The sequence below is a fragment of the Giraffa tippelskirchi genome, chromosome 10, assembly GCF_054371585.1.
Source record: "Giraffa tippelskirchi isolate mGirTip1 chromosome 10, T2T-mGirTip1v1.2.pri, whole genome shotgun sequence".
In the NCBI taxonomy this organism is placed as follows: domain Eukaryota; kingdom Metazoa; phylum Chordata; class Mammalia; order Artiodactyla; family Giraffidae; genus Giraffa; species Giraffa tippelskirchi.
In genome coordinates this window covers 10,343,249-10,367,788 of record NC_137284.1, presented here as the reverse complement: position 1 = coordinate 10,367,788, position 24,540 = coordinate 10,343,249, and the positions used below count along the sequence as shown (strand labels likewise).

General features: G+C 48.2%; 1 protein-coding gene and 1 long non-coding RNA gene across 3 annotated transcripts in view; one reads left to right on the top strand and one right to left on the bottom strand.

The window, feature by feature from the left end:
* Nucleotides 1–192: 192 nt before the first annotated feature.
* On the bottom strand, nt 193–3,485 carry LOC145524447 (uncharacterized). The gene is made up of 2 exons (XR_014067543.1): nt 3,358–3,485; nt 193–2,065 (listed from the first exon to the last, which is right to left on the bottom strand). It is a non-coding gene; the product is annotated as an uncharacterized LOC145524447 (long non-coding RNA).
* A 5,625-nt stretch (nt 3,486–9,110) lies between these two features.
* The window catches only part of FADS2 (fatty acid desaturase 2), a 37,895-nt gene continuing 22,465 nt past the window's right edge, over nt 9,111–24,540 (top strand). For both annotated transcript variants that reach the window (XR_014067542.1, XM_081536687.1), the window contains exons 1-4: nt 9,111–9,363; nt 21,769–21,879; nt 23,351–23,548; nt 23,667–23,768. Coding sequence is in view for 1 of the 2 variants with exons in the window: in XM_081536687.1 (XP_081392813.1) it covers nt 9,157–9,363; nt 21,769–21,879; nt 23,351–23,548; nt 23,667–23,768 (618 nt within the window). In the remaining variant the exon portion in view is untranslated. The remainder of the gene's footprint in view (nt 9,364–21,768; nt 21,880–23,350; nt 23,549–23,666; nt 23,769–24,540) is intronic.

Genomic DNA, 24,540 nt, shown 5'->3' with positions numbered 1-24,540 from the left:
AGGCAAGAATACTGGAGTGGGTTGCCATTTCCTTCTCCAGGGAATCTTCCTGACCCAGGGATTGAGCCCAGGTCTCCTGCATTGGCAGGCAGATTCTTTACCATCTGAGCCACCAGGGTAATCTGTCCTACATCAGTTTAATTATTAGACTAGTTAAAGACCCTAGAAGGGTAAAAGAAAAAAATGCCTCCCTGGTAGTTTAATCTGTTTAATCAACTGCTGCAGCTGAGAGAACCTGGGGCCTCAGGCAAAAGCTGGCAGAAATTAAGAATTCTTTTCACATCAGTCTCCCGGATCTCTGCCTGCAGGATGATGGAAATAAGAGAGGTGAGAGTCCTTTTCTTTACGTAAATGTAGATTAGCTGGAGAAAATATCTGTGGAATTAGTTCCTTGGTGCTCTCGGATTTTGGTAAGAACGTTATGTGTTTTATATTGACCCTTTTCTTTCCAAGGAGGGTTACTGTTTTCTTTTGTCTCTGTCATCCATGTCCTGAGTGCTTGACTTTATGCCCAGTGAGAATACGCGGTCAAGTCTCTTGCCAGCAGGGAGGTGCACGTACCAGTGTGCATCTAATGGACACCATACAAGCTATGGATCCAATCAGCCAGTTAGTCAGATGCTCAGATAATGACCTGGGCTTGCAATTAACTGGGCTCTCTGCAATCTCTTTGTTCAACCTTGCCAGCTCTTACGCGACTTTGTCATAAGGTGTCATTGTCCATAAGAGGCCTTTGTCTTGTCAACTTCTGTTGCTTTGTTAGTGCTAAAAAAAAACACAAAAATCCATGCCGGGAGCACCTTCCAGGTGTCAAAGATTAGCAGTTCCATAACCAGAGGCACCCGGCTTGCTACTGGGAAACTGGAGATCCACTTTCACAACATCATTCTTACCACCTGTAGCAACAAAGGGTTTTACTTCTTAGGCTGTCTTTGAGAGTGAACTTTCTGGATTGTGTGACAGCTGCATGTTTTTCACTCTCTTGTGGACGCCTCTTGCAGGAAAGAAAGGAAGGCTCGAGAAGATGGTCCTGTCCGAGGTCTCAGGCAAGTCCCTGGGATGGCTGCCTAGTATGGGTTCTCGGCTTTGCACAAGAAAGAATTCAAGAGCGAGTCATGGTAAAGCGAAAGAAGGTTCGTTGAGGGAGATACACACTCTGTAGACGGAGTGAGGGCCATCTCAGAAGGCGAGAGAGGCATCAGGGCACAGTGTTGTCACTTTTTATAAGGGTGGGTAATTTCATAGGCTAAAGAATGCGAGGATTATTCCAACTATTTGGGGGAAGGTTTGGGGATTTCCAAGAATTGGGCCACAGCCCATTTTTTTTTTCAGTTTGTATATTTAATCATTTCTCTTTTTTTTTACTTTTTCTTTTGTATCAGGGTAAAGCTGATTAGGGCTTCCCAGGTGGCACTAGTGGTAAAGATCCCGCCTGCCAATGCAGGAGACATAGAGGTGTGGGTTCTATCCCTAGGATGATCCCCTGGAGGAGGGCATGGTAACCCACTCCCATATTCTTGCCTGGAAAATCCCCATGGACAGAGGAGCATGGCAGGCTACAGTCCATGGGGTCACAAAGTCCGACATGACTGAAGTGACTTAGCACGCCTGGCTAGACAGAAAATGTGGGTTATATTTCATTTGTGGCTAGGTTCCGACCCAGTTGCTGCCAGCCCTCAGAGAAATTGCAGCCTAGAACTACCATGACAAAAATGGGGAATATTCTGATTAGATAAGACCATTTAGGAAGTACACTTGCAAGCAAGGGCTTCTGAAATCAAACAGTTAGAGGGATACCTATTTTAATTGGTATGTGGAAGCCTCCCAAAGGTTCCAAAATACCCTCTTGAAAGATTTGTTGTAAAAGGCTAATGAAAAATAAAGATACAAGAGGTATCACAACAAAAGGTTAGGACTTCCCTGGTGGCACAGTGGATTGGAATCCGCCTGCCAATGCACGGGACATGGGTTTGATCCCTGGTCTCCGACGATTCCATGTGCTGCAGAGAGACTGAGCTTGTGTGCTGCAACTGCTGAAGCCCATGCTCTGCAACAAGAGACGCCACTGCAATGAGAAGCTCACGCGCTACAATGAAGAGTGACCCCCGCTTGCCACAGCTAGAGAAAACCCGAGTGCAGCAATGAAGACCCAGAACAACCCAAAATAAAACAACTCAATACATTTAAACAAACAAACAAACGTGAGAAATGAAATTTAAACTAAAAGATAATTTACAGAAAAGAAAACAAACCATGAGAATAATTTAACTCCTACTGCTCCTCTCTGTCCTCCTTTGAGTGCTTATCCTAGTAATCCTTTGCCTGAATTCCCTTTCCACTCTGAAGAGACTATTAGACAATTATTTTTGAAAATAAAACCACTTGAGGTTGCAGACAGTCTTTCTTAGATATGTGTCACTCCTCGATCAAAGGCCAAGCTAAGGGCCATAGTTAAAGAATGCCTTAAATGCAGGAAGGATTCTCAGAAGTTTTTGTGGATTACCTCCTGAGATTAATGGTTCGATAAAAGACAGAAAGAAAATAAGGTGAGAGGCCACCAGTCTGGCTGAAGTCATAATGATAGCTGATATTCAGATCCAGCAGGAATTTTTCCTAAGCTAAATGGAGCCAGAGGAAAAGCAAAACACTCAAATGTATGCAGAATCAAGGAGATTCAAGAAAAGGAATTCTGAAAAATACACATTTCTGATAACCTTAAGACCATAAAACTGAACTGGGTAAGAATTAACAGAACCCTAAGGAAAAACTGGATTCATAAAATTGCTAACAAAAGATCAAGAATGATATGGAATTGAATAAACTGATAAGAATGACTATAATTTTTGTGACTTTGTTTTATTGCTTTAAGGTTCTTTTATTGCTTTAGGGTTCTTTAAGGTTTTGTCTTTCCACACTTAGGCATCCCAGGTGGTGCAGTGGTAAAGAATCTGCCTACCTGGGGTTGCAAAGATTTGGAAACGACTGAGTATGCATGCACACATGCACGCTCTCCACACTTAAGGAAACTTTTTTCTCTCAAGCTATCTACGACTTACAGTAATTTAGTAAAATATATCTTGTGAACAAAGATGAAACATTTATGTCTTCTCTCTACCAGACGCCTTCAGAATTCAGAAACTCTTAGTTTCTAAGAATCTGTTCTCCTTATAGCAGGACACAACGGGAAACATTCGTTATATTACCAAACCTTTGACTGGAATGCCAAATTTGAGAGATGTGCAGAGACTCAGATTTGACCAGACAGCTTTAAAGAACTCAGGTTGACTTTATGAGCCAATAAAGCCCCTTCACAAAGCTGGCCTGGCACCTTACTTACAAGATTACCAGCAAGCTTACCAGATGAATGAGGCCTTCATCCGCCACTTCCTGGCAGGGGCAGGAATCTCACGATATTTGGGGGAACCTCAAAAATAGAGGACTCACTCAAATCTATAGGCATTGGAGGAGAGTCTGATGGTGTTGACCTAAAACAAAACAGTCAGTTATTTTACCAGCAAAATGGGTGTATACGGGAACAGCAGAGAACTGCAGTCTGGTACATACAACCTATGGCAAATCACAAGCAAATCTGGAGAACAAAGGGGAGAACTGATAGGGACAGAGTAGGATAATCAGTTAGCTCAGAAATCCCATTAGGCAATTATAGAGGGAACTTTAGGGGGCTTTGGGAGACCTCAGTAAGTTAATGATCACTCAAGAAAACAGGTTTGCTTAACCATAAAACCATGAAACAGAGACATGAGACACGCCTCAAAACAATAAAACAATGGTGGCGTGAGATCCGCATTCTGCCCAGTGAGCTCAGTAAGTTAATGACCTCTAGGACATGCTCTCTGCACACATAAAAAACAATAATTTCTGGAAAGGTGACACTCCAAAGTGAAAGTTCCTCATTGTACTGAGACCTGAAATTATTTTTCCATAGTGCCATGACAGTCCCAGCTTGACCATGTAGGGATATGAAAACTCCACTGTCCAACCTGGAGGAGGAGCTGATGATGGAAGCGTGACGTCTACTCAAGAATGAAGAATAAAGTGGTCTTCCCCTCCCCCCACACACACTTTTCCTTTGATTATAAGGAAGCCTACTACGTAGCCCACTAAGTTCTCGGGGCACAGCATCCTCTCTCCTACCCACTTGTAAGCACCACAAGTGTCCTAATCTGATAAATCACTTCTTCGCTATCACTTTGCCTCTTGCTGAATGCCACCTAGCGGTTTCAAAATCATTCTTTGATAGAAGAGAAAGGGAAGCTAGGAGGGGCTGATATAAACAAAGACTCCATTGGAAAAAACAGGAAGTTTGAAATGTAGTGGCTTTTCATTTGCCGAGTTGTGACAATCTCTTGTTGGCTGGGCTGTTGCAGGGCAAGGAGAAGTTCTTCCTTCCTCCTTCTGGGTGTTAAGTAGTAACCTTCTGCTGGAGATGCCAAGTGCAAGTCGCTCAGTCCTATCTGACTCGGCGACCGCATGGACTATACAGTCAGAGTGCTTTCTATAGGGTTTGCAACTGACACTGAACGGTGGGGCATGAGAGCTCCCTCTTCTGACCTCCCAACTCCATCTTAAATGAGGTTTCCGTTAATTAATTTTCACAATGGCTGGTCCTTGGCTTGGCTTCTTGACCTCAAGAAGCTGTGAAAATTTCACTCTGAAGATTCCTTATGTAAAGTTCCCACAAAGCAGATTTTAGAGAGCCTACATGATCAATCACTATTCTTGTTGCACTTATGTAGATAATCTGGCCAAGTCTGATGAGGCTATACTTCTTTTGCAAACAAATTGGTCTTTATTTGTCTATCTTTGGTAGAAATTAAGGTGATTTTAAGATGGCTTAACACCCAACATTCAAAAAACTAAGATCATGGCATCCAGTCCCATCACTTGATGGCAGATAAATGGGGAAAAAGTAGTAACAGTGACAGATTTTATTTTGGGGGGCTGCAAAATCACTGTGTATGCTGACTGCAGCCATGAAATTAAAAGACAATTGTTCCTTAGAAGAAAAGCAATGTCAAACCTAGACATCATCTTAAAAAGGAGAGACAATACTTTGCTGACAAAGGTCCATATAGTCAAAGCTATGGTTTTTCCAGTAGTCTTTTATGGATGTGAGAGTTGGACCATAAAGAAGGCTGAGTGCCAAAGAATTGATGCTTTTGAACTGTGGTGCTAGAGAAGACTCTTGAGAGTCCCTTGGACAGCAAAGAGATCAAACCAGCCAATCCTAAAGGAAATCAACCTTGAATATTCATTGGAAAGACTGATGCTGAAGCTCCAATACTTTGGCCACCTGATTCGAGGGGCCGACTCATTGGAAAAGACCCTGATGCTGGGAAAGATTGAGGACAGGAGAAGAAGAGGGCAACAGAGGATGAGATGATTGGATGGCATCACTGACTCGATGGATATGGGTTTGAACAAACTCCAGGAGATGGTGAAGGACAGGGAAGTCTGGCGTGCTACAGTCCAAGGGGTTGCAAAGAGTCAGACACAACTTAGTGACTGAACAGGGCAATTTTAAAGAGAAAAATTGTTTCAATAGCACACCTTGGTAGATATCAGACTCTAGTGCTGTTCATTGTCTTTGAGATTTTGTTATTTACTTGTGAACTGAACTGGATCCTGAATTCTACTAGTTTCCTTCAATATCTGGTTATGACGCTCCGAACTAAACTTTCCAATTTTCTCCCACCCTTCTGACTTGGAATCACTAAGAACAAAGGCTGCTCTTTTCCTCGAAGCCCTACAGACTGAATGACTTGATATAAACTTCAGAGAAATTGCCACAATAGTTCATTTTAGACAATCTTCTTTGTGTTTGTTGTCTGGGCCATTCAGAAAAATTCAATGGGCCACCAGTATGCCTGATGATATCAAACTGCAAATCAGGAGAATCTGATTGCCTCCACTTGCCCTCGCTCCATCTGAAGATGCTTTGAGCCTGACATCTGGAACTGATGTCAGTTCTCACTGGCGGCTCTCAGGACTCAGACATTGGGTTATAACTTCCTCCAACCATTCAGTTTGTTTCCTTAGAAATTCCTCTTACTACGACTCACAAACTTGGAGAATGAACGTATGGTTGCCTGTACACGATGCTGGATTTAAAATGGATAACCAGCAAGGGCCTCCTGTACAGCACATGGACTCTACTCAGTGTTACGTGGCAGCCTAGATGGGAGGGGAGTTTGGGGAGAATGGATACATATATGTGTATGGCTGAGTCCCTCACTTGAAATTATCACAACATTGTTAATCATCAATACAAAATTAAAAGTTAAAAAAGAAAAAGAAATTCCTCTTATTAAATATCTGATTTCCTCCACAATATAGGGCTAACTTTGGGGACCCAGTTGCATCACTTACCTCCTGAAATGAGACATATAACTCTAACTGAACTGACCTATTCTCACCATTGGGAAACTGGTTCAATGAGGTACGGACCAATCTATCAACCTAGTTTCTGGGCTGTGAGACATCTTGGGAAATTTTCAAAGGAATTTTCTGCTATAAGGGAGCAAAATTTGCCACCACAGAATTTAACTCTTTGGCATAGGGCTATTTCAGGCTGATTACTTTTAAGAAACTGCAGACCATGAGAAGCTCTGAAAACTGAGTAGAAGTTACCCTTTTGTAAGAGGTATTCACATGTACAGGGGAAATCTCCATCTGTAAGGGTATCTCCCTCAATGTACCGGGAAGAGGAAGATGACCTTATTTCTAGAAACACTTACCAGTGCAGAAATTCAGTTCAGTTCAGTTCAGTCGCTCAGTCGTGTCCGACTCTTTGCAACCCCATGGACTGCAGCACACCAGGCCTCCCTGTCCATCAACAACTCCCGAAGTTTACTCAAACTCATGTCCAGTGCAGAAGATAAGGCCTCAAATCCACAGAAAACCTAACCTTGTTTACTGTGCTTTTCCTGGTGACCTTCCATAGGTCTCCACCCCCAACATCTTTTGTTTGTTGCTTTAAATATTTATTTTTATTTATTTATTTGGCTGGGCAGGGACTTAGTTGTGGCATGTGAACTCTTAGCTTTGGCACGTGGGATCCAGACCAGGGATGGAATCTGGGCCCCTTCATGGAAGAGCAGAGTCTTAGCCACTGGACCACCAGGGAAATCCTACATCTTCTGCTTTAAATATATATATTTATTTTTGGCTGCACTGGGTCTTTGGTTGTTACTCATGAGCTTTCTCTAGTTGTGGCAAGGGGGGGGGCCACTCCTCCTTGTAGTGTGCCAGGTTCTCACTGCAGTGCCTTCTCTTGTTGCAGAGCACCTGCCCTGAGCACAAGGGTTTCAGTACTTGCGGCACACAGGCTTAGTTGCTCTAAGGCATGTGGGATCTTCCCCAACCAGGAATCGAAGCAGTGTTCCCTGCATTGGCAGGTGGATTCTTAACCACTGGACCACCAGGGAAGTCTCACATCTTTTGTTTTTAACTGAAGATGGTATTTAGGGTGAAGGGCTTCCACCATGCAATTTTCAGGGAGTTACTCTGTTTTTCTGAATAGCTCACATGTATACAGGAGGTATGAAAAAGTGAAACTGTTAGTCCCTCAGTCCTGTCTGACTCTTTGTGACCCCATGGACTGTAGCCCACCAGACTCCTCTGTCCATGGAACTCTCTAGGCAAGAATACTGGAATGGGTTGCCATTCCTTTCTCCAGGGGATCTCCCCAGACCCAGGGATCAGAAGTGGGTCCCCTGCATTGCAGGCAGATTCTTTATCATCTGAGCCTTCAGGGAAGCCCTACAGGAGGTATACATATTATTAAATGTTTGTTTTTCTCCTGATAATATCTTATATCATTTTCGTTATTAGACTAGGCAAAAACCTGGGAGGGTAGAGGAATTCAGCTTTCTAAGCCAGGCAGTCCTTTCACTAGGGCACTAATGCCAAGCAGCTCGGTCCATTGGCGCTGGGGGCCTGCACAGGTCTATTCTTTTGATATCCCCATCTTTATCTTCCGGAGTCTGTATAACAGCACTGAACAGTTCATCGTATGAGGTCCTGTATTGTTTCCATAGTATTTCTTCCCAATTGCGAGATTCCTGAGTTCAGGGCCAGAACCAAGTCCTCCTGTCCCCACTCTCCCCACCACGGCGTCCCCCTCCGTCCTCTTCCCACCATGGCGCCGAACACATTAGGAAGCACATCAGAGGTTCCACAATTCTAAGATCCACTGATTACAGGCTTTGGAGCCCTGGGCCAGCCGCAGGCTGGCGTTCCCCCAGGGAGGCTGCAGGAGGGCGCCAGTGTGGACAGCGAGCACAATGTGGAGATACTGGAGTCCCGATTCTAGCAGGGTACGGGAGGGAGTCACCTAACGAGGCTGGTCCCAGTGGAAATAGCCAGCCCGGCTGCTTGGCCGCGCCTGCGCGCCCTGAGCCCGGCCTGCGGCGGGTCCCCACCGCAAAGCGCGCGGGGCCACGCGGCCCTCTTTGTGCCGGTATCAGGTGCATACCCGGGAGCGCGGGTCGCCGGCGTGCGCGTAAGCGCCAGGAACCCCAACCGCCGCCCCCTCTTGCCCGCCAGGCTCCCCTGGGATCTCCTTGGGCGCCCCGGGCTGGAGTGGGGGGAGGGAGGAGGTCGGACACGTAACCAGCCTCCCGGCCCCTCTGGTCTCCGCGTGGCCCGGCAGGCGGGGGAGCCGGGAACCGCTGCCCCAGCCCGCTGGCCTTCGAAAGATCCTCCTGGGCCAATGGCAGGAGGGGCGACGCGCCCGGATTGGTGCAGGCGCTCTGCTGATCACTGTGGAAACCCAGGCGGAGGGGAACGCAGGAGGATGCGGAGACCCGGGCGGGGGGAGCCGGAGGGGCGGGCAGAGGAGGCTTCGAGGCCCTGAGCTACCCAGGAGTTTTCTCTGGAGGCAAAAGTCCACTGCGAGCTGGGAGGGGAGGGGGCCGGAGGGGGGGCCGGAGGGAGGGCCGGAGGGAGGGGACCGCTTGGGGGCACTTGGAAGCGGAGAGGAAAGGCAGGGATACTCCGGAGCCGAGGCGAGGAGGCTGGGGGAGGGGACGTCGTGGGAGGAGGAGGAGGAGGAGGAGAAGACAAAAGCCGAAAGCGAGAAGGGCCCGGACCGCACTCACCGCAGTGCACTGGGCCACCCGGTCAGCAGGCAGCATGGGGAAGGGGGGGAACCAGGGCGAGGGGGCCACCGAGCTTGAGGCGCCGATACCTACCTACCGCTGGGAGGAGATTCAGAAGCACAACCTGCGCACCGACAAGTGGCTGGTCATCGATCGCAAGGTCTACAACATCACCAAATGGTCCAGCCGGCACCCCGGGGGCCAGCGGGTTATCGGGCACTACGCCGGGGAAGATGCTACGGTAAGGGCCTGGGGCCTCTCCCGCCACCCTTCTCCGCTGCAGAAGGGAGGCAGGAGCCGTGGGTCCCAGGGCGTCAGACAAGACCTCCAGCGCCGAGTGGAGCTTGGGGGGCCGTCCCTGAGGGAAGGAAAAGTGTCTACGGCGCTCACCTCCCGCTCCGAATCCTCGTCCCGTGGTACAGCTGGGTCAGCGTGCCGTGGGGGTCGGATTTTGGAGCCCAGGAGGCAGATCCGAGCGGTGGAGATCCGTGCAGGATCTACGGCGCGCGCTCGGACCCTTGCGTCCGTTCCTTCCTCCGAGTTCAGCCGGAGCCTGGGACTCCCCCAAAGCGGGGCGCCGGGACCCTGGGACTTTGGCGCCCCCAGCATGGAAGATGGCCGCCCTGGGCCCAGCGGAGAGGAGCGGGAGAGGAGCCAGGTGTAGGACTCGGCGCGCGTCCCCCGCTCTCCGGCCAGACAAGGGGGCGGGGAAGGAAAGCTCGTCCCCGGCCAGGGCTCGCTCCTGCTGGAATTCCAGTCTCAGACGGTCCGCAATGGCTGCCTCGGAGACCCCGCCTGGTAGCTGCCTTTCCCACGCTTTCTGAGACTACCGAGACCCCCCTCCTCGCCCCCACCCCCAGCAGAGGTCGGCGTTCTTGAAGGGGAGGGAGGAGGCGGTGCTGATGGCAATTGGTAGAAAGAAAAAGGACTGGAGTTTGCAAAGCCCAGGTGGAGAGGGGCCTTGGAACGGGACGATATAGCAGCACTAGGCTGGCTTGTGCAACAGGTCCGGCTGCACCCGAGGTTACTCTGGGACTTCAGCTCAATGGTCCTCTGTTCCCAAATCCTGCCAAGAATGCCCTTCCTAGTATCCTGCCCTGGGAGAGGTAGGGGCGCCCTAGAATCTTCCCTGAGCCGGGGCTGCCCATCTCACCCTCACCTTTACGCACCAAATCGGCAGCTCTGTGACTGCACAGCACCCCCATCAAGCTCCCTCCTCCCCCACCACCCCCTGAACTCAGAGAGGCAGGGAGGAAAGAAAGGGACCACTCTTGGTGGCAGTGAGCCAGAAGCAGAGAAGTCTGACAGCGCGGAGAACTTGGGAAAGGTGACTAGGGAGGGATCAGCTTGACATAGCTCATCCCACCTGGAGGTCTGGCATGCTGACCTGTTTGGGCTTTTGCTGTCCAAGCTCTATGGGCCTGTCAGTGGGTGGAGCTGTAAGTCTCCCCTACCTCTTCTATCTCTTTGGGACAGGCAAAGTCAAAGGATGGGGGCAGGTCAGACAGCTGTAATCTAAGCTGTTATTTGGCTCCTTGCTTTGACCAGCAGAGGGTCAGTGATAGCTTTTGGCCCCATCCCATTTTACCTGCTTGTGAACTTGGCTTAAGCCCTTGGGGCTGTGAAAGTGATTGCAACTTAAGTGGGTGTAAGATTTTTAAGCACCATCAATTTATTATTTCACTGGGACCTTTATACAACCCTGTGAGGAGGTGGTGTAAGAGGAGTTCCCAAGTAAAGACTTGACTCTTTGTTGGAGTCTTGCCATGACTTCATTAATAAGTTCTGAAGGTTCCTGCCCGTGGTTGAGCCTTCATTGAAAAGTTTCCTAGAAGGAAAAGTCAAAAGCCTGTGGATTGGTCTGTTTATTCTGTTGTTGTTCTTTAGTTGCTCAGTCATGTCTGACTCTTCTGCAACCCCATGGACTGTAGCCCACCAGGCTCCTCTGTCCATGGAATTCTCCAGGCAAGAATACTGGAGTGGGTTGCCATTTCCTTCTCCAAGGGATCTTCCCCACCCAGGGATCGAACCCTGGTCTCCCACATCACAGGCAGATTCTTTACTGTCTGAGCCACCAGGGAAAGGGAAGCCCATTTATTCCGTAGTGTTAAATAAATACATTTTCTTAGGTGGCAAGGCATTTCATAAACTGCAAGTGTTAGATAAATGCAATGGAGTGTTATTTACTGCAATGTACTAAGTCTAAGCTTGTGCTGCTCACTGTATGACAGGCCAATAGTCAAGAGATAGTTGTTGCGGCAAGGAATAAGGACTTTATACCTAAGGCCCGCAAACTGAGAAGATGGTGGACTCCTGCCCCAAAGACCCATCTTGCCTGACTTAGAATTCAGGATCCTTTTATACTGAAAGAGGAAGGAGTAAAGTCGAACACTTCTGGTTTCCATCAGCCTCGCGAGGGGATGTCTCCTCCCTGCAGTGGCTTCCTCCCTGCAGTCATTCACAGGTTTGGTCAGGAGGTTTTCTGGGAGCTAAACAAAGGTATTAACATTTTAGCTCAATGTTCATTACCTGGGAAGCGGAGTTCCCAGAGATGAGCCGTTATGTATAATTTAAGTTTATAGGCAAACATCCCTTTAGTGATTTACTTGTAATAGACTACAGACAAGGTTCTTCCATATTACGTTATCAGAGAAGTGAGTGTAAGAGTGAGGATTATGTAACAGCTGGAATGTAAAGTAAACAAAGAGGAATTTGGAGGAAAATTTTTTAAATCTATGCCAGGTCCATTTGGTGTAGCAAGACACAGAAAGAATCTCTATGCCCAGAGCTTACTGCCTTGTGAGATAAAACTTTTAGGGCATGAAATGCATTAATCTTGTTGAATAATGGTGGAGTGAGCAACTGGATTTCCTCTCTCCCTCTCTCCCCATCTCTCTCTCTCTCTCTTTCGCTTGGGACCACAATTGAAAAAGACCACACAGGAAGTCAAGTGTCTCTGGAGAGGGGACTCCAGGGACCCGGGAACAGGCTGGGAATGGAGAGACTACTTTCCGGCTGTTGAACAAGTAGCTTTGCCCTTGGGCGTAGACTTCCTCAGAGTGGGGACAGTGAGAGTATTTACGGTCCTGTAAAGTTTGGGAAGGGTTGATGGGTTGACAGAGGTCAGCTTCCTGGGAGCACTCGAATGCACCGTCTGAGCCAATCTAGATGCAGTAGAATCCTCACCGGAGGCTGGCAGTCAAGGAAGCCAAATAATCTGGGGCCTCAACAGGATTTTCCTGTTACCGAAGAGCAAGGGCAGTTGTCATTTGGTCCTTCTGCTTTCAAGCTAAAAAATGAAACCAAATTTTTACAGCTCACAAGGCACAATTGTACAGATTAGGCCTGTAGTGAGTAGCTCTCATTGATCTTGGGTTTAAAAACCTTGATCTCTTGGCAGTGTGCCTGCTAAGTTGCTTCAGTCGTGTCTAACTCTTTGTGGCCCTTTGGAGCCTGCCAGAGTCCTCTGTCCATGGGATTCTCCAGGCAAGGATACTAGAGTGGGTTGCCATGCCCTTCTCTAGGAGATTTTCCCAACCCGGGGATCAAACCCATATCTCTTAACATCTCCTGCACTGGGAGGCAAGTTCTTTACCACTAGCGCCACCTGGGAAGCCCGTCTTGGCAAAGTGAAGTTGCTCAGTCATGTCCGACTCTTTGTGACCCCATGGACTGTAGCCTACCAGGCTCTTCTGCCCATGGGATTTTCCAGGCAAGAGTACTGGAGTGGGCTGCTGTTTCCTTCTCCAGGGGATCTTCCCCACCCAGGGATCGAACCTGGGTCTCCCGCATTGCAGACAGACGCTTTACCATCTGAGCCAACAGAGAAGCCCCTCTTGGCAACACTCAGACCACAACTCAGGATCTACCATCAGGGAGACCTCCTAGCCCATCTTCCCTTCCCTTCTCCTCTACTCCTTCCTTCCTGTTTTCACCTTGGGTTTCTTCCTCTCTAGTCCTCTGGCTCTTCTCCGGTCTTTGCCTTGCTGTGGGCAAAGGGAGCCCTTGCCTGTGTCCCAGGGCATCTTTCCTCTTGGAGAGCCAGAGTCCCACAGCTGCAGAACTTTTTTTTTTTTTTCTATTTTTCAATCGAAGTATAGTTAATTTACAATGTTGTGTCAGTTTCAAATGTACAGCAAAGTGATTCAGTTATATACATACATACAGATTTCAGATTCTTTTTCAGATTCTATTACAAGACATCCCATATAGCTCCCTGTGCTATACAGTAATGTCCTCGTTGTTTATCTATTTTATATATAGTAGTGTGTATGTGTTAATCCCAAACTCTTAATTTATCTCAAACCTCCTTCCCACCCTCCATCCAGAACTTTTCATGTTTAACAAAGACTCGTCCTACATCTTCCCTGATGGCTCAGCAGGTAAAGAATCTGCCTGCAATGCAGGAAATATGAGTTCAATCCCCAGGTCAGGAAGATCCCCTGGAGGAGGAAATGCAACCCACTCCAGTATTCTTGCCTGGAAAATCCCATGGACAGAGGAACCTGGTGGGCTGCAGTCCATGGGGTAAAGAATCAGACACAACTAAGCATGCTATTACAGTTACTCATCACACATTTTTCCCGGCAGCTGTGTAGCTCCGAGTTGGTCCTGGGCACAAAGGTGAATAATTCAAAGGTAGTGAATGTACTTGCTGGATTTGCTTTTCTCCTTTCAAACTGAGACTTGAACTGGAACTTTTGCCTCTAGACCCCAGCTGCCCCAGCTCTGTGCATGGTCACAGTGACTTTTCTTGCTCTGTTTGCATCTGTCGCCTCTGGGAACCCAAGGAAGGTGAGAAGAGGTCAAGATTCATTCCTCTTTTCACTTTCTCCTAGGCTGTTCTTGGGAAAAGGTGACAGGTTGAAAATGGAATGAATCTCTGGCCTCCTCAAGTCAGGAGGCTGCAGGTTTGAGAGGCAGAGGACCTGGGTTTGAGTCCTAGCTTTAGAAATCTTAGGCAAGGCACTTAACCCTGAACTTCACTTTCCAGATCTATGAAATGGGAAGGTTATTTATTATCCGGCTCACATTGGTTGTGGGTGAGTCATTCTTTAAATTTCAGAACACTCTACTTGTGTGCAGGGTCATTACTGTGGGACCCTTAGCCTCCTGCACATGGGTATACAGGTTTCCAGCATGCATAATCGTTCAGTTCAGTCACTCAGTTGTGTCCAACTCTTTGCAACCCCATGGACTGCAGCACACCAGGCTTCCCTGTCCATCACCAACTCCCAGAGCTTTCTCAAACTCAAGTCCAGCGAGTTGGTGATACCATCCAACTGAAACTGTTTACCTCAGATTGGGACTCGAACCCACATGGTTGGGACTTGAAACCAGCCAAAACCCAGTTTGGGACTTGAACCTATGTGGCTGGAACTCAAAACAAGCCAAAATCCTGCTTGGGACTTGAAACAGCCAAAACCCACAGTTCCTGGTTTCAAGACATAATGAAGCTCAGATTCTTGATGTCTCATCGCAGAAAAAATTCATTGAGAGACAAAGTGATGGGTAAGAAGTGGATTTATTCAGATACAGAGAGAAGCACACTCCACAGACCGAGTGTGGGCCATCGCAGAGGGCGAATGCGGCTGCAGAATTTGATGTGGTTAGTTTTTATAGGCTGAGTAATTTCATATGCTAATGAGTGGGAGTATTATTCCAGCTATTTTGGGGAAGGGGTGGAGATTTCCAGGATTTGGGCCACCGCCCACTCCTTGGTCTTTTAACAGTGCTGTGGAACCCTCAAGGCACCTCTGGGTGTGTCATTTCACCTGTTGATTGAGGATTAAGGTCTAGTCTTATCTGCCACTTTGGTCCCATTTGATTCCAATCGGTTTAGTTGTGTCCTTGGGCTATGTCATTCTTTTAAAAGTTGTGCCCTGCCCCTTTCCTCCTTTTACACAACCATCTCATCCTCTGTTGACCCGTCTCCTCCCTTCAGTTTTTCTCAGCGTGCAGGTCTTTTCCAGTGAGTCAGTTCTTTGCATCAGGTGGCCAAAGTATTGGAGTTTCAGCTTCAGCATCAGTCCTTCCGATGAATATTCAGAACTGACTTCCTTTAGATGTGACTGGTGTGATCTCCATGCTGTCCAAGGGACTCTCAAGAATCTTCTCCAACACCACAGTTCAAAAGCATCAATTCTTCGGTGCTCAGCTTTCTTTATGATCCAACTCTCACATCCATACACGACTACTGGAAAAACCATAGCTTTGACTATACAGACCTTTGTCGGTAAAGTAATGTATCTGCTTTTTAATATGCTCTCTAGGTTTGTCATGGGCTTCCCTCATGGCTCAGTTGGTAAAAAGAATCCACCTGCAATGTGAGAGACCTGGGTTCAGTCCCTGGGTTGGGAAAATCCCCTGGAGAAGGGAAAGGCTACCCACTCCAGTATTCTGGCCTAGAGAATTCCATGGACTGAATAGTCCACAGGGTCGAAAAAAGTCAGACATGACTGGGCGACTTTCACTACACTACTACTACTACTAGGTTTGCCATAGCTTTTCTTCCAAGGAGCAAGTGTCTTTTCATTTCATGGCTGCAGTCACCATCTGCAGTGATTTTGGAGCCCCAAGAAAATAACGTCTGTCACTCTTTCCATTGTTTCCCCATCTATTTGCTCTTTCATTTTCATCAAGAGGCTCTTTAGTTCCTCTTTGCTTTCTGCCAGAAGAGTGGTGTCATCTGCATATCTGAGGTTATTGATATTTCTCCCAGCAATCTTGATTCTAGCTTGTGCTTCATCCAGCCCGGCATTTCACATGATGTACTCTGCATGTAAGTTGAATGAGCAAGGTGATAACATACAACCTTGACTTACTCCTTTCCCAACTTGGAACCAGTCTGCATAGTAGGGAGTTCAGTAAACCAGAAAAGAATAAGCAGGAAGCAGAGGAAACTTGACCTCTTTTTTGCCAAAGGTAAAAGATATTTACATGAAATCCCTCTGGTGTTTGTGCCTGGAGGGCAGCTCCACCCCCTCAGCTAGATCTTTGTCGGAGCCGTCCACTTCCTGCTGGCTGCAGCCTCTGGAAGGTCATGTACCCAGCCCCAGCATTGCTGGTATGTTCTGCATCTTACTGAGATGTGTTTCCTTGCTGTGGTAATCCCTTCATGCCTGGGTTACCTGTGCCTGGCATCAGCAGGGACCCTCTCGTCAAGAGCCCCCTGGCCACAGAACACTGCCCCCGACCCCAGCCTCCATTGCTTCTTTCCCTTGGAGGGGACATGGCACAGGGGCTTCCCACCCTGCCGTCATCCTGCTTAAATCTTCCCACTGTGGAAAGGAAGTCAGCATCCTTGGATCCAGCTGAGAACAAAGGGTCCCTCCTCTACATCTCCCTCTGTAACCCCTTGTCCTGCAGAGTCCCTGTGCCTGGGGCTGCTGCTGGCAGCGTTGTCTGCCCTGAGGTTGCTACTCCTGAGCTTCCCCAGTCCCTGTGCCCAGATGTGGGGAGCTGGATTAGAGATTCACGTTGCTCTGCAAAGGTGGGAGGCTTCCCAGAATCCACCTGCCATTGCAGGAGACGTAAGAGACGCAGGTTCGAGATCTGAGTCTGGAAGATCCCCTGGAGTAGGAAACGGCAACCCACTCCAGTATTCTTGCCTGGAAAAATCCCATGGACATAAGAAGAGCCTGGCGAGCTACAATCTATAGTCTTGCAAAGAGTCGGACACACACAGCCCGCTGCAGAGCTGGACATAGCCAGAAATAAGATGTGACACCTGACGGTCAGTGCAGGAGGAGCTGTGAGTTCTGCTCAGTGCATGGGGGCTGGACAGGGAGGATCTATCTCTTCATGAAGAAAGGGCTGGCACGGGAACTGGGAGTTGGTGGATGTAGGAACTGGTAAAGGTCTTGCGTTTGGGAATCTGGGTGTTTTGGTCCTTTATCTACAGCCTAACCTCCCTAGCATTGAATACACACATCTACCCTCCTGGGGGTGGGTCTGCCTCCCCTGCCCCGTAACCAGCGGCCACTCCCTCCCCTTCACCTGCATCCCTGGCCTTCCTGAAAAGTCTTTGGTTCCAATCTCCCCGTCAGATGAGGGTAAAGCCTGCTTCCAGTTCTTGTTCCAAAGTCAACATTTGGATTGGCCTGTACTACCTTGCCCCTTGGCCTACCTTGTGTCAGCCAGATGTTTTAACCGAGCAGCTGCTGGGAGCCCCCTGCAACCTTGTGAGGCACACCTATGACACTTGCAAGGGGACACACAAAAAGTGATCAACTTCCAGGAGGAAGAAGCTCATTGTGATCGAGGCCTTTATATGAACAGGGCTTCCCTGTGGCTCAGATGGTTAAGAATCTGCCTGCAATGCAGGAGATCCAGGCTCAATCCTTGGGTCAGGAAGGAAATGGAGAAGGAAATGGCAACCCACTCCAGTATTCTTACCCATGGATAGAGGAGCCTGGCAGGCTACAGTCCATGGGGTCACAAATAGTTGGACACCACTGAGCAACTATCACTTTCACTTTTGTATGAACAGCAGAAAAGTCTAGAGTTAGGTGCACCCGGAGCATGACCCATTGGCTTCACCTCCATCAGCCTCTTTTCTCATCTCTAAACTAGGACCTTTGGCACAAGTAAAGATTCATGGGTACACAAAATCCATGGTTCAATGGCTGACCTGCATAATCTCAGCCACCAGGAAGGCAATGATATTCTGGAAGCACAAGAGATGCAAAATGGCTGAAGAGTGGAAAAGTCTGCTGAGCTGAGAGGGTGCACAGCTGTGGGATCCTGTGAACCCCACATCGTTGGAACATCACTGTTGGTACTGAGGTTATTGCAGCAAACGAGACAGGCTTGGCCCTTCGGTGGAGCTTATGTTCTAGTTGGGGAAACAGGCAATAAAGAATGAGCATGTAATATAGCTTGTGGGTTTTGATAATGGTTATGAAGAAGATAAAGCAGGGTCATGTCCCAGAAAGCGTGGGACTAGGGCGTGGTTCTTTCAGATGGGGTGGGAAGTTGGGACAAGCCAGCCCTGAGATGCTGAGGAAGCAGGCCGCCAGGCAAAAGAGCGTGGGAACCAGCTTAGCAGGTTCCCGGGTAGTTTCCACCGGGCCCGCTCAGAAAGCTGCTGCATCTACCCTAGACAATGAGACAATGAACAGAGCTTGGCTTTCTCAACCTATGTGAGGCTTGTGGGGACGTGGTCCCTGGGTCGGGTGAACCTGGGTTTGACCCTGAGGGTTTCCCTGGTGGCTCAGTGGTAAAGTATCCACCTGCCAATGCAGAAGACCTGGGTTTGATCCCTGGGTTGGGAAGATCCCCTGGAGAAGGAAACGGAAACCCCCTCCAGTATTCTTGCCTGGGGAATCCCATGGACAGAGGAACCTGCCAGGCTGCAGTCCACAGAGTCACAAAAGGGTCAGACATGACCGAGCAACTAAACAACAATTGCCACTTGAATGTCACCTTCCTGGGCTCCAGTGCCTTGATCTGTGAAGTGGGGCTTGAGGTTTCAGGGAGGTAATGGAGACCACTTTCCTTTCTCCCCACCTGGCACATTGTGGCTCTTCCTCTCCCTTGGCCCCTGGAGATGGCCCAGGGGTGGCCTCGGTCAGGACAGGAGTCTTATCTGCTCCGCCAGGTTCCTCAGTCCAGGCAGAGGCTGGGAGATGTGACCTGGACCTGGTTGGGGGAGGCCATGGGCACTGGGTGAGAGGCGATGGCCTGGCAGAGTAGAGATTGTTTCATTATTATCAGCCGTTGTTCGTCAGGAAACTGCCATACCGAGAACTTCCCCTCTGCTTCTCAAAAGCTGTGGTGTCATTCGAGATGAAGCAGTGACAGGGCCCTTCTCAGCTCTGACGGTGGAAGGCTGTGCTCACTGCAGGCCGGCTTCCCGGTGGCTCAGTGGTAAAGCATCTGCCTGCAATGCAGGAGCCTCCCGGGATGCAGGTTCGATCCCTTGGTTGGGAAGATCCCTGGAGGAGGGCATGGCAACCCACTCCAGTATTCTTGCCTGGAGAATCCCATGGACAGAGGAGCCTGGCGGGCTGCAGTCCATGGGGTCGCAAAGAGTCGGACCCGACTGAAGCGGCTTAGCACACCTGCATGCTCACTGCCTTACCACCAAGGCCTCTGGGGGCTCCCAGATGAGATGAGCCCTTTCTCAGGGCCTTGGAACCGTGTGGCGGCGGGAGGGCCTTCACATGCAGAGGAGATGGAGGCGGGGGTGAGGCGGAGGTGGCTGCTGGCCCAGAGCGGACCCCAGGCTCCTCGCTGCCTTATCCGGGCCCCTGCAATAGCAGCCCATCTCTAATCTGAAGGGGTACTTGCTCTGATCCTCTGCTACCATCCCTTTTGGTTCAGCGAGGGAGGGGTGCAGACATTTTTAAAAGACTCCAGGCCCAGTTTTCCTCTGCACAAAGTGTTGCTTTGTCAGTCTGTTCTAGACACAAATAGAATAAAGACCAGGCAAAAGGGCTTGATGCCAGGAAATGGAAGAAGACTGGCAGTTACCCTTGTGAGATACTTGGGCATGGGGGCTGAACACACTTTTATGAGTTGTTAGCATCTTCCTCATTTCTTCCTTGTTTTTTCTTAAATTTTGAAAATTTCCAAATATGCAGAAAAGTTGAAAGAATTGAACACTTGTGTATCCTTAACCAAGATTCACTAATCTCAACATTTTGCCACATTCTTGTTCCTCTTTATGCATATATGTGTTGTTTTTTGCTGAATCATTTGAAAATAATATGAAAATAAACTGCATCATTATTATGCCATTTCAGCATCCTCTAAGAACAGGGACATTCTCTAACATAATCACAATACTTTCATTACATTTAAGAAAATACTGATTCTTTATTAATTTTTAATATTGTTTATTTATGACTGTGCTGGGTCTTTGTTGCTGCTTGCCAGCTTTTCTCTAGTTTCGAGGTGTGGGCTTCTCATTGCAGTGGTTTCTTTTGTTGCAGAGCAAGCTCTAGGACCTGTGGGCTTAGTTGCCCAGCAACATATGGAATCTTCCCAGGCCAGGGATCAAACCCGTGTCCCCTGCACTGGCAGGTGTATTCTTAACCTCGGGACCATCAGAGAAGTTCAATAGTGATTCCTTTAACATGACCAGATATCTTGTCCATATCCAAAATTTCTCATTCAACCCCAGAATGTCTTGGAGAGCTGCTGGGTTCCCCCCACCCCAAACAGGAGGCTTTCAAATCAAATACTGTAGTTTTTATAGTCTTCTGTTATATCTTTTTCTGTTTCTTTTAATCTAGGACCCCTCCTCCACCACACCTCCTACATACACACAGACATCCTCACTTTTCTACAACTACATTGATTTTTCCAATTGTTTTTCATGATGTCATTTGATTTGTTCTCTCCAAGCAAAATCTCAAAACTTGATTTTTAAAAATTTTAAGTGGAAATATAGTTTATGTCCAGTATTATGTTGGCTTCCCAGGTGGCTCAGTGGTAAATAATCTGCCTGCCACTGCAGGAGATGCATGAGATGAAGGAGACGTGGGTTTGATTCCTGGGTTGGGAAGATCCCCTGGAGGAGGGCATGGCAACCCACTCCAGTATTCTTACCTGGAGAATCCCACGGACAGAGGAGCCTGGTGGGCTACAGTCTCTGGGGTTGCACAGTCAGACATGACTTATCAACTATGCAGTAGTATAATTGATACTAACAGTATTATGTTAGTTTCAGGTTACCTTGAAGCTTAGTTTGATGCAAGGTGAACATTGTTTATCACTGTGACCTCGCACTGCATGCCGTGGGAATGGGAGACTCTATTGTCAGCTCATCTGTAAGAGAAATGCTGTATTTGTTTTATGTAACATACATAACATGTATAGGAAAAAAACTGGAAAAAAAATATCCTGATATATTAGCAGTGGTGGTCATTCTCTGAGTGGTATTTATTTTCCTCTTTATTCTTCTGTACATTTTGTGAATTTGCCAAAATTATCCTCATTGCTTAATAATTGGAAAAAAGATTAAAAGGCACAGCATTCATTCTTTCAATTTTAAAAGCAATGCAGCAGTATTAGAGAGAGTTTGGAAAGCAACGCAGATAAAGCAAGGCCGATGCCACAGGCTTAACACATAACAGTTTAGAGCTCTGCATAAAAAAGCTTTCATAATCTTCATAATTATTTTCATACCTTTTCGAAATATGAAATAGCTCCTCCCACCAATGCGTTTATGTAATCGTGTATTTGTTTTGGGTATAGCATCATCTAAGCACATTTTGCATGCCTGTGGTAAGCTCCAGGCTTGTTCTGGCTCTAGGCTCCAGCCGTGTGCACTGCGTGGTGGGTGGCATAGTTGCTGGGAACCAGGCAGCTGGCAGAGTAGCCCTCGGAGAATTTGGTTCCCAGCCCTGCCCAGCCCACATCCCTGGAGGGGCACGTTTTTTGGTAAACATCCTTGGCGAGCTCAGCGGGCCCTCATCAGGGTGCAGCTCCAAGTGGCATCTCCATGGGAATCTGGCGCCAAGGACCTGCCAGGAGGCTCAGAGAACACTTGGGGTCGGATCATGGATGCCCCGTTTGGTGTCTGATGTCCTAGTGGCACAGAGCTTCTGCTGGCAAGCCCTGCCCTTCCTGGGGTGGAGGCGCTGGCAGGAGCCGGAGTAGAGGTCCTCGTACTCACCACCTGCCCCCTGCTCTCCAGGATGCCTTCCTGGCCTTCCACCGCAACCTTGATTTTGTGCGCAAGTTCATGAAGCCCCTGTTGATTGGCGAGCTGGCCCCTGAGGAGCCCAGCCAGGACCGCGGCAAGAATGTAAGTCTGACCGGACAAGGAAGGAGGGGAGGGTTGGGTGGCGGGAAGGGGATCACCTCAAAATGGTGAGTGTAGGATGCGGGGTAGGAGCCTTTGTGCCCGTCCAGGGAGAACCATTGTTCATCACCTGGGGTCAGGGAGGACTCCCCTGGCCCTGGTGAGCCTGCCTTCTCCTGTGCCAGCTTGGGCTTGTCCCCCACCCCTGCCCTTGGAATAATTCATTCCTAGCCTCTCCACCTCTGGGGCCTCAGTGGCGCCAGGCTGGGCACAGAGGGTTTCCCTCTTGCCCAGTCGCTTACCCTTATATCTGGGCTTTCTTCCCCCTCAAGCCCTGCCCCTGCTACCTAGCTTCCCTCTTTCTCCCAGTGATACCCTCTTTCCCAGACCCATCCTTGACTCTGCCTCCCATGTGCCCAGCGCACTGAGCCCTCTCCTGTCTGATAGAGTGTTCAGAACAAGGGGTGCATGTCAGCTAGTGGAAAACATAAGCTTTTTTATCATTTAATTTAGTTTATGTATTTGGCCACACCACATGTGGGATCTTAGGTTCTCTGACCAGGGATCGAACCCACATCCCCAGCAGTAGAAGCATGGTCTTAACCAGTGGACCTCCAGGGAAGTCCCTAAGCTTTAAAAAATAAATGGTGTAAAATAGACATAACAAAATTTACCATTTTAACCCTTCTTAAATAAAATATTTATTTTATTTTGGCTGTGCTGGGCAGCTTGCAAAGATCTCAATTCCTTCACCAGAGATTGAATCGAGACCCTTAGCAGTGAAAGGGTGGAATCTCAACCACTAGGCAACCAGGGAATTCCCCATTTTAACTATCTGGAAATACACAGTTCAGGGGCTTTGAGTACATTCACATTGTTGTGCAACCATCGCCACCATCTGTCTCTAGAACTTTGTCATCACCCCACACTGAGATTCTGTTTCAATTAAACATTAACTACCCATCCGTCCCTCCCAACAGTTCCTGGTAAACACTAGTCTTTCTATTGAAGAATCTCTTCTAGGTACCTCATAGAAGGGGACTCATAAGTATTTGTCTTTTCATGTCTGGCTTAATTTCACTTAGCTTAATGTCTTCAGGGTTTGCTCATTAGTAGCATGTGTCATCATTTTTGTCCCTTTTGAAGGCTGTGTAATATTCCATTGTATGTATGCACCACATTTTATTTAGCCATTCCTACATTAATAGAATTTGGGTTGTTTCTGTCTTTGGCCTGTTTCGAATAATGCTGCTATGCAAAATGGACAGCATTTTGAGTGAAATCCTTTGTCTGCCACTGAACTGGCTGTGGACAGATACATAGTTCCAAGGCTGTGCCAGGTCCAGGTAAGTACATGGCAACAGCAACCGTTATAATGCATAGCAACTGGGCTCCTCTGGGGCTTGGGTGTGTGGATTGGTCCCCCCTGGAGCAGCTGGGTGGCTGACTCCTTCCTCGTGGTCTGGCTCAACAGTCCCAGATCACTGAGGACTTCCGGGCCCTGAGGAAGACCGCTGAGGACATGAACCTGTTCAAGAGTAACCAGCTCTTCTTCCTTCTCCACCTGGCCCACATCATTGCCATGGAGAGCATCGCCTGGTTCACTATCTTCTACTTTGGCAACGGCTGGATTCCAACTATCATTACGGCCTTCGTCCTTGCTACCTCTCAGGTGAGGCGTGACACCCTCACCTGTCACTTGAAGCCCCCACCCCTGCCTCCCCCAGCTGGCAGAGGCCTGGTGCCCAGGTGCCGACGCTCTGAAAGCCTCCGTGGCCCTCTCTCCCCAGGCCCAGGCTGGATGGCTGCAACACGATTACGGCCACCTCTCTGTTTACAAGAAGTCCATGTGGAACCACATCGTCCACAAGTTCATCATTGGTCACTTAAAGGTAACTGTCGGCCACCCTGGGCATCCATTTCATCAGTTAGTGGTAAGCACAGTGCCATCTCGCTTCCCGTGGACCAGGTCACCTCTCTGGTCAGTGTCCTGGCTGAGCTGCAGGACCTGCCAACCCTCTGCTTCTCTGAGCTTCCAAGGCCTGTCTCCTAACCACACTGGACACACAAAACCAGAGTAGTGGTTGTGAAAAAAGGCACATGCTTCTTAGTTGATTACATTTGTTCCTTACCTAAGGACTTACTGATAAATTCCTTTCAGTTTGGGGCCAGTAAAGAAGCAGTCTCTCTTGCTCTTTTTTTTTTTTTTTTTTTTTTATTAAAGCAGAGTTGGTTTACGATGTTCTGTTAATTTCTGCTGTACAGCAAAGTGATTTAGTTATATGTGGGCTTCCTTGGTGGGCTTCCCTGGTGGCACTAGTGGTAAAGAATCCGCCTGCCAATGCAGGAGATGTAAGAGAGGTGGCTTTGATCCCTGGTTCAGGAAAATCGCCTGAAGAAGGAAAAGGCAACCCACTCCAGCATTCTTGCCTGGAGAATCTCATGCACACGGGGAAGAGCCCGGAGGGCTACAGTCCATAGGGTCGCAAAGAGTCAGGCATGACTGAAGCAACTTAGCATGCAAGCATATATACATTCCTTCATTCCTTTTTCATATTCTTTTCCATTATGGATAATGAATACAGTTCCCTGTGCTACACAGTAGATCCTTGCTGTTTATTCATTCCATATATAATAGCTTGCATCTGAAGAAACAATCTCTCT